General features: G+C 43.6%; 1 protein-coding gene across 1 annotated transcript; it reads right to left on the bottom strand.

The window, feature by feature from the left end:
- Positions 1–5,935: 5,935 nt before the first annotated feature.
- On the bottom strand, positions 5,936–6,247 carry LOC137433608 (histone H4). Its single transcript, XM_068125914.2, has one exon. It carries the CDS (start codon positions 6,245–6,247, stop codon positions 5,936–5,938), a length of 312 nt encoding a protein of 103 aa, XP_067982015.1.
- Between the last annotated feature and the right edge of the window lie 5,954 nt (positions 6,248–12,201).

The raw sequence follows: 12,201 nt of genomic DNA, 5'->3' as shown, positions 1-12,201 counted from the left end.
AAATCCTTTTTGTTACTAGTGTGAGGGTCATGACTGACAAGATGGCCGAGAGGTATGCACACTCACCTCTTATAGCTGTCTAGCCTGGGTTCGAATCCCAACCCAGCTATAAACTGCCTCCCTGGTGTTTCACAGGCAGTCGATTCATCAATGTGTGTGCCGTCCCTCGGATGGACCTTAAGCTGGGTGTCCTGTCTGCCGGAATAAGTTGCTGGATGTTTAAAGATTAAGTAACATCGAGTATGTACTCGTGCCTTGTTCTTCCAAACACCTGGTTGTTACCTCCGCCATCGAACGTGAATGGAGGTTATCTTTTCGTCCCTGTCTGTTTAGTGAACAGGATATCTCAAAAAAGTTGTTGATGGATTCGGCCGAAATTTTGTGGACAGGTTGGGTGTGTGACACGGAAGAATTGATTCGATTTTGGTGAAGATCCGAATCCGAAACTGGATCAGAGAATTTTAAAATGATTCTTCACCATTGAGTGATGGGGCAAAACACGACATATAGCACGATATCTCAAAATTTTGTGGACGAATTCGGATGAAACTTGGTGGGCATGTTGGGTGTGTCCCAAGGAAGAATTGATTCGATTTTGGTGAAGATCCGAATACGGATCTGGATACAATAATTTTTAAATCAAGGGAGGCGCAAAGCACCCCTCCCTTTATATGGGACGGTTTCTCTTCATAGTGGGGCGGCTTAGCCCAAATATTCAAAAGAATTGTGCATTTTGTGATACAAGCACCAAATTTGGCACAAATGTACATTAATATGTTACGAACATTTTCAGATATTGGGCCACTTGAAATTCCGTAATTTTTTTTTTCAAATTTTTTCAAATTTCGTAATTTCAAATTTTTCGGGTGACACCGTCACAATTTCGGTCTTCGAGGCCGGCCGATAGGCAAAGTGTGACCGGAAGGGACGAGGTTCTCCTGACCACGTGGCCCTCGATCTGGGAAGCGAGAGGCGTTCCATTAGTGGACGCGCCCCTCACGCACGACTTTTGGGCGGCCCCGGCAGGCCGTTTGTTTTGACGTTCCGTGACAGGCCCCGCACCCCCACCTCCGGGCCGACCGGAAGCTTGTGCTGAGTACATCATACCTGAACAACTCAGTGAGGCAGAACACAGCAGTGCACACCAGGGTGACCCCTTCAGTGCATAAACCAATTAACCTGTCCACTGCAGGGCATATAGAAATGAAGTTATTTTCTGCATATAATAATAATATAAGTTCAGTTCTATATAACAATTTCTATTATCACCACTACCACTACAACTACCACTACTACAAGCTTTGTCTGGAATTTTGTGGACTAACAGACAAACAGACATACAGACAAGCTGGGATCAAAACATTACCTCCTTCCACCATTGAGTGGAGAGGTAAACATCATGGAAATTATATCATGCCCTAGATTTAATTCATGCTTACCCGTGTATTTGCTTCACTGGTTCACAAGGTCTTTTGCATACATGTAATTCAGACTCTCGTCTTCATTGCTGACCACACAATGTTTGCAACATATTAATGTACATTTGTGCCAAATTTGGTGCTTGTATCACAAAATGCACAATTCTTTTGAATATTTGGGCTAAGCCGCCCCACTATATCGGCCGGCCTCGAAGACCGAAATTGTGACGGTGTCACCCGAACAATTTGAAATTACGAAATTTGAAAAAATTTGAAAAAAAAAATTACGGAATTTCAAGTGGCCCAATATCTGAAAATGTTCGCAACATATTAATGTACATTTGTGCCAAATTTGGTGCTTGTATCACAAAATGCACAACAGGTTTGCTATGCTGCTACACTATCATGCAACTTTATCGCAGGGACTGAAAATTCGTTTGTCGGCTTCTACTGGACGAAATCGGCTGCAAGTTTCAGAAGTAAATGCTTTGTACGTCGAGGTAATATGTTCCAAATTTCAGCAACGTCCGTTTATGCATTCTTGAGTTTTATTAAGAAAACCCTCGAATTCACATTGATGTCTGTCAGTCCGTCCGCCCAAAATGTGTTGGCGCTCATATCTCAAAGGCTATACATTGAAACTACCTGAAACTTGGAATATACATCCGCCAATAGGTGTGTTTCATGGCTTTCCAAGCAAATTCTAAATCTGTGCTCATTATGGGGGTCTTTGGGGGGGGGGCTTTGATCCCCCAAAATAGGTATTTGCTCTCTTCTCCAAAACTACACACGCAATTTTTATGACACTTGGCCACAAGCTGCATATCTGAACCCTATCGAAGGTGTAGTAACCAAATCAACATCTACATTCATTAGAGGGGTTTACCGGAGAGAGGCAGTTCCTCCCAACTCCTCCCCTCGCCCCACCCTCTAAAAATAGGTATTTTCTCTCTTATCCGAAACTACACACACAATTTTGAAGCAACTTGCCCACAACCTTCATCACCTGTGATGCACCAATGTTTGTTCACAGCATTAAAAAAATCAAGGTCTAACGTGGTCGTGGGGGGTTTGACCCCACCCAAAATAGGTATTTGCTCTCTTATCCGAAACTACACACACAATTTTGATGACATTTGGCCACAAGCTGCATGTCTGATGCCTAACAAAGGTGTATTGGACCACAACAAAATCTGCATTTATTAGAGGGGTTTACGGGAGAGAGGCAGTTTCTCCCAACTCCTCCCCTCGCCCTACCCTCCAAAAATAGATATTTTCTCTCTTAGCCGAAACTACACACATGATTTTAATGAAACTTGACCACAACCTTCATCGCCCATGATGTACCAAAGTTTGTTCATGGCATTAAAAATATCAGGGTCTGAGTTTGTGACTGTTTTGTGAAGTTTGGGTGTTTGAGTGACTGTTGCTCCTGATCTAGGACCCGTGGTCCTATTTTTGCTTGCCTCATTGGGGAAAGCCCCAAAAATGTTGGGCATGGAAAAATTTCGACTCCGGTCGTAATTTTTGGGGAAAATGCCAGGGGCATAGATAAGGTCCCTTTATATGGTATGTGCCATGTGGCAAAGTATAGAAAAGAAGGGACATTCTTTGGAAAATTCCCAGCAGCATAGAAAAGGTCCCTTTTTATGGTATGTGCCATGTGGTAAAGTATAGAAAAGAAGGGACATTCCATAGCTTGTAGAAAATGCCACACAATAGGAAAGAAGGGACATTCAAAAAATCTCACTTGTATGCTGGACTACCCTTGTGTTCTTAGGAGGAACCAAGTAATGCTCTAGAAAGGTTCATATAAAGGGGCGCCAATTTGATTCATACACCTGCATGAAGAAGTAAATGTATTGTTACGGATCTCACCGTCGGCCCCTTTTCCCCTTACCAAAGGGGTATTAATCCCCTTGTCTACGACTGGCCGACGTGAGTCCTGAAGCTGCCCAGCTCCCTCCAGAGAGGCAGGTGAGCAACCTCGTTCGAGACCGCGGACAAGATGTTACTTGCCGAGCGGATTAGCAGCCGCGGCTCGAACCATTAGCAATACTACACCCGATCCTAAACATTGGCCAAATCGTGCCACAGGTATTCAATGGGGAAATCACTAAAACGAAACGGATGTAAAGGAAAGAATGCAAGGTAGGAAGAACAGGGATTTATTACTAACTATTATGTACAAGACCAAAGAAACCAAGGAAGAAGGAAAAATACGAAAATAAAGACAGAAGCAGCAGGAGACACAGTGCAAATATTAACTTATACAAGCTTACTTATACCCAGGACAATACAGACAGAACGAACTCACTCACATGAATAGAGAATTGCAGATTGGATTGGCTGGAGGGAGAGGAAGGTGGGACCACAAGGCTGAAAGGTTTGGCAGGGCGGCACAGCAAGCAGATCCTCTCTGGGCTGGAAGCGAGCAAGGCGGCGGTAGGCACACGTATTCTCGTTGCACGCGGCAGGGGCTGTTGTCGCTGCACGCCTCGGGCTCCCTCGGTCATCTGCTCGTGTGGGCTCTCCCCCCACGGGTTATATAGCCACGCCCTACCAAGCCATGACCACACCTTACCAAGCCGTGCCCACCGAGTCCTGGTTGGGCGCAAGGGCTTCCTGGCTCCACCTCCTGAAGACGATGGGCCGGCCACGCCCTTCTCTGCCGAGTTGACCACGTGCGTAATGGAGTCTTGGGGTGAAGAAAACCGCCCAAAGCAGTAGTGGCGAACGCCGCAGAAAACCGCCCAAAGCAGTAGTGGCGAACGCCGCCATACTGACGCTTTGACATGGCCATGGGGGTGTCGGAGGGATCTATCTTATTTCAATTCGGTGCAATGCAGGTCAACTAGTGGGAAACAGAGCCTTAAACTACATAGAATAAGAAATAACTATTTAGAAGGGTATATGGTGGCCTACGTGCTTGCGATGGATTAACTAACGGGACGACCTTTGACCTTTACACTTAACGGAGGTATTTACAAGGATCATTACACTATTTACAGAGGGTGATATTTTCAACAAAGGATTCTCAAATCCGCAACAGTATTTTATTTGCCAGAAGTAGGGAACCATACATACTTTTGCCAGAATCATTATACATACTTGTACCAAGTTTGATTTAAATCCCTTCAGCTGTTCTCAAGTATCACACTTTTACCTGACATGACCTCTGACCTTTGATGCTGAAATCGAATCAGTTCATCTTTGCATCAAAATATATACTTGTACCAAGTTTGCGCAAATTCCCATCACTGGTTCACAAGTTAGTTTGGTAACATAATTTTTACCTAACTGGACCTTTGACCTCCTGACCCCAAAATCTAATCAGTTAATCTTTACATCATTATGCATACTTGTACATGTTTGACTTAGATCCCTTCAGTCGTTCTTAAGATATCGTGTTCACAAAAACCTCTCGGATGGACAGGCGGACAGACAATCTGAAAACACAATGCCTCCAGCACCTTTGTTGGCGGAGGCGTGTAAATGTTCAAAGATGTGCCCATAATTGCATTTTTTGATATTTAAGCCTTTGACCCTGCCCTGTTGGGCAGAACCACTGCTATTGCTCCTTCATGCCATGTGGTGATCAAACTACCAAGTTTGGTGAATTTTTACCCAACCATTTAGGAGTTGTTGTTGTAGTAGTAGTAGTAGTAGTAGTTGTAGTAGTAGGAGTTGTAGTAGTAGTAGTTGTAGTAGTAGTTGTAGTGGTAGTAGTAGTAGTTGTAGTGGTAGTAGTTGTAGTGGTAGTAGGAGTAGTTGTAGTAGTCGTAGTAGTAGTTGTTGTAGTAGTTGTAGTAGTAGGAGTTGTCGTAGTAGGAGTTGTAGTAGTAGTAGTAGTTGTAGTAGTTGTAGTAGTAGTAGTTGTAGTGGTAGTAGGAGTAGTTGTAGTATTCGTAGTAGTAGTTGTAGTAGTAGTAGTAGTAGTTGTAGTAGTTGTAGTAGTTGTAGTAGTAGTAGTGGTAATAGTCGTAGTTGTAGTGATAGTAGTAGTAGTTGTAGTGGTAGTAGTGGTAGTTGTAGTAGTAGTAGTTGTAGTGGTAGTAGTAGTAGTTTTAGTGGCAGTAGTTGTAGTGGTAGTAGGAGTAGTTGTAGTAGTCGTAGTAGTGTTTTTTATAAAGAGCAAGTCATTGACAACAACCTGGACAAATTCACAATTCCTATCACCCTGGGTCAAATGTTTGGCCTGGCCACATGGTTGGTGACAGCGTTGGGTCAAACACTTCACCCTGACTGATCACACAAGAAGGTGGGAATAATTGGGGCCATTACAGAGGCAGTAGCTGAATAAGCAGTAGTAACAGTAGTAGTAGTAGTAGTAGTAGTTGTAGTGGTAGTAGGAGTAGTTGTAGTAGTCGTAGTAGTAGTTGTTGTTGTAGTAGTAGTAGTTGTTGTAGTAGTAGGAGTTGTAGTAGTAGTAGTGGCAGTAGTAGTTGTTGTAGTAGTAGTTGTAGTAGTAGTAGTAGTTTTGTTGTTGTAGCTGTTGAACACCACCCCCAAAATGTTTAACCACCGAAACCGTAGAGCGTCCGGCCCTGACGCTTCAAAGCGTACACCACATCCATGGCAGTAACGGTCTTGCGCTTGGCGTGCTCCGTGTAGGTAACGGCATCGCGGATAACATTTTCCAGGAACACCTTGAGAACTCCACGGGTTTCCTCGTAGATGAGACCCGAGATGCGCTTTACCCCACCACGACGAGCAAGGCGACGAATAGCAGGCTTGGTGATTCCCTGAATGTTATCACGCAGCACCTTGCGATGACGTTTAGCACCTCCTTTACCGAGACCCTTTCCACCTTTACCACGTCCAGACATGACTATCGCGGTTGGACTCAAATCAGAATAAACCAGTAGTAGTAGTAGTAGTAAATCTACTACTAAGTAAAAACCAGTAGTAGTAAATCAGTAGTAGTAGTAGTAGTAATAGTAGTTGTGGTAGTAGTAGTAGTAGTAGTAGTAGTAGTAGTGGTAGTTGTAGTAGTAGTTGTAGTAGTAGTGGTAGTAAATCGTGTTATTCAACCGATCATAAACATTAAAACATAGCCAAAACAGAGATGGCAGCAAAATAGTGCATTGTAATATAATATAACAGCGTACTAATTAACATGCTGAAAATAGGGCATTGTAACAAAGGACAGAAAAAAAAATCACAAACTGATTTGATCACTGCAAGTGAAAAATGCTAAATCATCAGCATTATACGTGTGACAGTGTAAACAATTTAAAAAAAGAAAGTGCGCCAGAACGATCTGTCATCTGCACATACTGAGGAATGACAAGGAATGCAAACAAACTTCATTATAAAATAACATGACCATACAACAACAACAACAACATGCATTTTAAGGCCATTTTCCCTGCTGGAGCGGGGGTTAGCCTTGTGGTCCCCATGACAATCTTCTCCATTTTGCCCTATTTTCTCCATCTCTCCTTGTTAACCCCCTTGCCCGCATTTCTTCTTCCACCATCTTTAGCCAAGTCTTTCTCGGTCTTCCCCGTCCTCTACTTCCTTCTACATTCATTTCCATCACTCTTCTCAACCAGTCACTTTCATCCTTCCTCAACACATGACCAAACCATCTCAACCTGTTCCTCTTCACAGCATCAATCACAGGCTCTATTCCCATCATCTTTCGCAATTCATCATTTGTCTTCCTCTCTCTCAACGATACTCCGCACATCCACCGAACCATTCGCATTTCCACCCTTTCCAGCCTTCGTTGCTGCTCTACGTTCATTACCCATGTCTCGCTCCCATAAATCATAACACTTCTCACACATGCAGCATACACCTTTCCCTTCAGCTTCAGCGACACTCTCCTCATCATCAGCACGCCACTCAGTTCCCGAAACTTCTTCCATGCACATCTCACTCGAGCAACCGTTGCCGAGTCTGATCCACCTTCTCCATTCAGCATGTCTCCGAGGTAGCAAAATGTTTTCACACCTTCCAGCTTCACGCCGTCTCCAAGATCCAACTCAACATTTCCTCCATCTGCAGCTCCCTCTGTGCACACCTTACATTTGAATGTAGCTGCCACACTGGTTAATGACCTTCTCAGACCACTACATTTTTGATGAACCCACTCAGCGCACATTGTACATTGAATGGAGTTCACTCCGACACCCTTCCTGCACACAGCACACGGCCACTCCCAAGTTCTTTCCACCTCACCTCATAAAATAACATGACCATGAGGAAGGATAAACTAAAGGAGGGTAAATACAGCAAACAGCAGGAGAAGGAATAAAGAATAAGTGCATCAAAATCAGCAAAATACTCGTGTATTACACACATGATTTCAATAACATATATGAGAAGAGGATGTCGTTAAAAATGGGAGCGCAATGTATATTATTCTTTATGAATCCTAACAAAGTATGGTTTATAGCACTGTTTTTGTACCTTTGGGTTTTACATGTGATTTGTGAGATGAGATGAATTGCTAAGAGAGTATATTGTGTCCTATTCTGCCTGAGATCTGGAAGGCGAAACTCATTATACATCAGCAATCGGCCCGCGAATCTCAGACAAATTTCAAACCTAAGTTGTTTCAAGGTTGAGATATTACAAAACTGAAGGGCCTGAACGCAATGAATGTAGGATTATCCTAAATGATTCGGAGGGCCCTTTTCTGAACCTGTTCCAGTTCGATACTTTAGCGGATTGTGAGACCAGCATTCCAAACTGGAGCAGCATCCTCTAAAAATGATCTAACATAGACTTTATCAATGGTAAGCAAATCTTCCAAGGCTAAGTTAAACTTTTTGAGCATCTTCAAGTGTTTAATCTCGATATGTAGAATATTCGATCTCACTCTGCACCCACTGTCTTTCACATTATGGCCTTGCCATGAATCGAGCGTATGCTCCCCTAGTCGACCTCTGAGTCCAGTGTCCTGCGAAGGGGTTAACAACTTCCCCAACACCAATTATATCACCTCCTCCACTCTATACCCCCCAAAACTATCAGTCACCCCCACATGACCCACCGACACTGTGCCCGACACTTAATGATTCGGAGAGAGTTAAATTTTTCGCCATCGCGGGCGACTTAATGGGAAGGTCCTGAACAAAAGTGCCTGGACAAGCAGAAAGCGTCAGCCAAGCGCCTCGCACCATGGATTTGCACACTTAGATTCGCTTCGGTTCAATCCCCAAGCCCAGGCACCTTTCAAAGGGTGCAGGGACAGCGTGTGGGGCCCCTGTAGAGGGAGTAAGAAGAGGTAATGGAGAAGTCAAAGGCAGAATAAAATGATTAGTGGGAAGGACATTACATTCAAGATGTGGAAGGTTGACCCACGTGTCTTTCTCTTCGCAGACTATTGAGAAATTTCTAACGCTCTAAAGTACACAAAAAGGCTTTGATGTTTCTTTTATATTAACGAAGTACTCCATCCTAGAATCTGACCAAGCACGCACTTGACAGTACCCTTTTGTAGCTGGGAGTTAATAACGAGTACCGGTAGTTTGGTTCTAGGTATGGAGTTGACTTGCTCTTGGAGAACACTCTCCCACCCGACTCACCCCTTTGCTTAGGTCTTTACGTTCATCTGGACCTGCGCCACAGCCCAGCTTCAACCCCACTGACTGCAGGATGTCCCCTGCTGGTATTGCTGATGTGAGCTTAATAATTCGCATCGTTAGTGTCACTGGCATTGAGAGAAGAGGTACATTTTAAAGATGGAGTCGATATGTTACAAAGTGTGGAGACGTTTCAAAAAGGTCTGTGTTTATCAAACGTTAAAAGCCTCATGACCAGGCTAACTTTTCATCCATATGGTAAACTTGGGGTACATTGTATCATCCGCAATAGTAGCTATTCTTGGCAAAATGACATCATAACGTTGTAAGTACCAATATCATTGGTTAACACTAGATGCTAGGGGGCTGGATTTGTCAATGTAACCCCTGTCCTATTGCACCTCAGTATCTCCTATATATAACCCTGGTGTTTGCTTAACGGTTAAGGTGGCTGGCTTGAGATCTTAGAGTCCTGAGTTCGAGCTCCTGTTGTGCCAATGAATTAACAACAGGTGAGTCGACTCGGCCTGTCATCCTTCTGATGTCAGAAATATGAGTACCAGATGACTGGTTATTTTTTTGTATGATGGACGGGTTTTTTTGTTTATTTTTTTGTATACATAGTCGAAGCTCGTGGAAGAGTGAGAATTAGTGCACTGAATGGATCAGCACACAACAGGACAAAAGGAGCAGTTGAGAGAGGGGGGGGGGGGGGGGAAGGAAAACCAACAGCAGAATTGAAGGCCAAGATAGAGACAGACTTGGAAAACAATGGGTGTGGGGAGGAATGAGGGGCAGGGGACGATGCATGGAGTGGACAATATGGATAAAGAAGGGAACTCAGGAGGGAAACTGAAATTTGGAAGGAGGAGGGATTGGGGTGGGGTTAATGAGGGTGGAAAAGATCGTGGTTTTGGATAGGGAACGATCTGAGATGGTGGTGAATAGCTGTCATGAAGACACAGATGGAAGAATGAGATTGAAGAGGATGTGGAAGTTGATTCCACGGGCAGGAAAAAGAGGTACAAATGAGTGGAGGTGAGCAATGCTCCTGGATTTACGTAGTTTCACCAGAAAGGGTGTTGATGGTGGACCGTGTGTACCCTGCAGAAACCTGGAGGGATAAAGCATGGAAAGAGCAGATGGTGCAAGACAAGAAAGGAGGCGGTAGAAGATAGACAGACCACCGACCTGTCTGCAATGTGAAACTGATGGACCCATAGATTCAGCTTCATTGCAGGAGATTGCAATAATCATAAAGGCCTTGGTTTCCACGGCATCAGGCTAAGCAAGGTGCAAGGCAGGAGCACCAGCCCAGAGGGGAGAGCAGTACTCCATCAAGCTGCAGATGAAGGCCTTGTAGGTGGATCGGAGTTCAGATGTGCCAAGGAAGGACTTTGTATGATGGAGGATGCCCTGTCGGTGGCTGGCTTTGGTGACCAACTTTGAAATGTGGTTTCCCCAAGAAAAATCCTGACTGATAGTAAGACCCAGAATTTTAATGACTGAACCTCCTCAAGAGGGTTGTTAAGAAAGTAAAATGGAGGGTTTGCCAGATGGTCCTTTCGGAGAGAGATAGTGAGAGTGTGAGATTTCCAGAGATTTGGAGGGATCATTTATGAAGATCAGGACTCTGACTGAGCCCAGAATACTGCCTCAGGACACTACTGCCTTGACAGGGACAGGAGATGAAAGGATTATTCTGTTGAGAGTCAGATGTTGGCTACAAGATTAGAGGAAGTCAGTAAGCCATGTGTATAGTTGGTCTTGGATGCCATAGGGAGAGAGTTTTGAGGGCAAGATGGGTTGCCAGACTGTATCAAAAGCACGAGATATGTCCAAACAGACGGCCCTGATCTCCTGTCTGACATTGAGGGCTTCCATCCATTGTTGGGTGAGTAAAAGCAGCATTTCTAAGGTATAGTGATCTGGTCTCAAACCAAATTGGTGAGGTGAGATGAGGTTAGGATGATTCTGGGTAGTTCCATATTCTCTCCATTTCCTAATGATGGAGCTCACTGTGCTCTTGGGAACTTTCAACACCTCTAGAAATTGTTTTATACCTTTCCCCAGATCTATGCTTCCTCACAATTATATCTTGGAGTTCTACAGACATTTCCTTAGACTTCATTGTAGAATTTCTGCTCTGACAAGCACTGTCAACTGTGGGATCTTATATAGAAAGGTATGTTTCTTTCTAAATCATGTCCAATCAATTAAATTGGCTACAGGTGAACTCAATTCAAGTTGTAGAAACATCCCAAAGATGTTAAAAGGAAATTGGATGCACCTGAGCTCAATTTGGAGTGTCATAGCAAAGGGGTTGAATACTTATTGACTCAAGACATTTCAGCTTTGAATTTTTAATTATTTTGTTAAAATTTCTAAACATAAATGAATTCCACTTTGACATCATAGGGTACTCAGGAGGTACCCGTGCTACGCATGGGTGGGAGGCCAGAAGCAAACAGACAATGCAGAAACGGCGAATGCTAAAGCATGAAACCAATAAATTCCACATTCCTGTAGCACCTTCAGTCGCACATCAGACATGGACACTAAGTTCGTGAAGGACTTCCATGAAAAACGTACCCGTTCACAAACAAACAGGTACGTGTGTTCCATTCCCAGTCAATGGCGAATCTGCATGTGGCGATCCATGAATTTCATGTTTAGAAAGTAGACACCATCACGGAATTTCGTCATTCACTTGAACTCGATATCTCTTTTTTTCATTCAAAACAGCATAACTCCAATCACAAATTTAATAACATTAATATAAAAAATAAACTTTTAACAACATTCGTGACATAAACAAATATTTAAATCCTGATGTGAAGTTCCGTACGGTTGGGTGAACACAATTACGAATTCAAAATCGTAATTGTGTTCACTCAATTCCAATCATCAATTGATACTTTAACAAAACGATCAACACGATTAACGTTTAACGATTTAACATTATGATTAAATGACGGTTGTATTGGGATATTATCAAACCTGCTCATTACCTTCATCCGTCCACTTCCGGATTCGCTGCAGGTTCGTAATTCTCATCAAAATCTAAACAGTATCTTACTATAATTCACGAAATGGCTGGCTGGCGGACTTCCTCTCTAGTCGTAGTCAACGTGTGGCCCTGAATGGGTTTCTCTCATCTTGTCTTCCTGTTTAGGCTGGAGTTCCCCAAGGCAGTGTTCTGGGCCCTGTGCTTTTTCTGGTCTTCATCAATGATCTCTCTGACT

The sequence above is a fragment of the Myxine glutinosa genome, chromosome 10 (genome assembly GCF_964187855.1).
Source record: "Myxine glutinosa chromosome 10, kmMyxGlut1.1, whole genome shotgun sequence".
NCBI classification, from domain to species: Eukaryota; Metazoa; Chordata; class Myxini; order Myxiniformes; family Myxinidae; genus Myxine; species Myxine glutinosa.
Note: the sequence above shows the minus strand (reverse complement) of the source record. Positions and strands in the feature narration are given on the sequence as shown.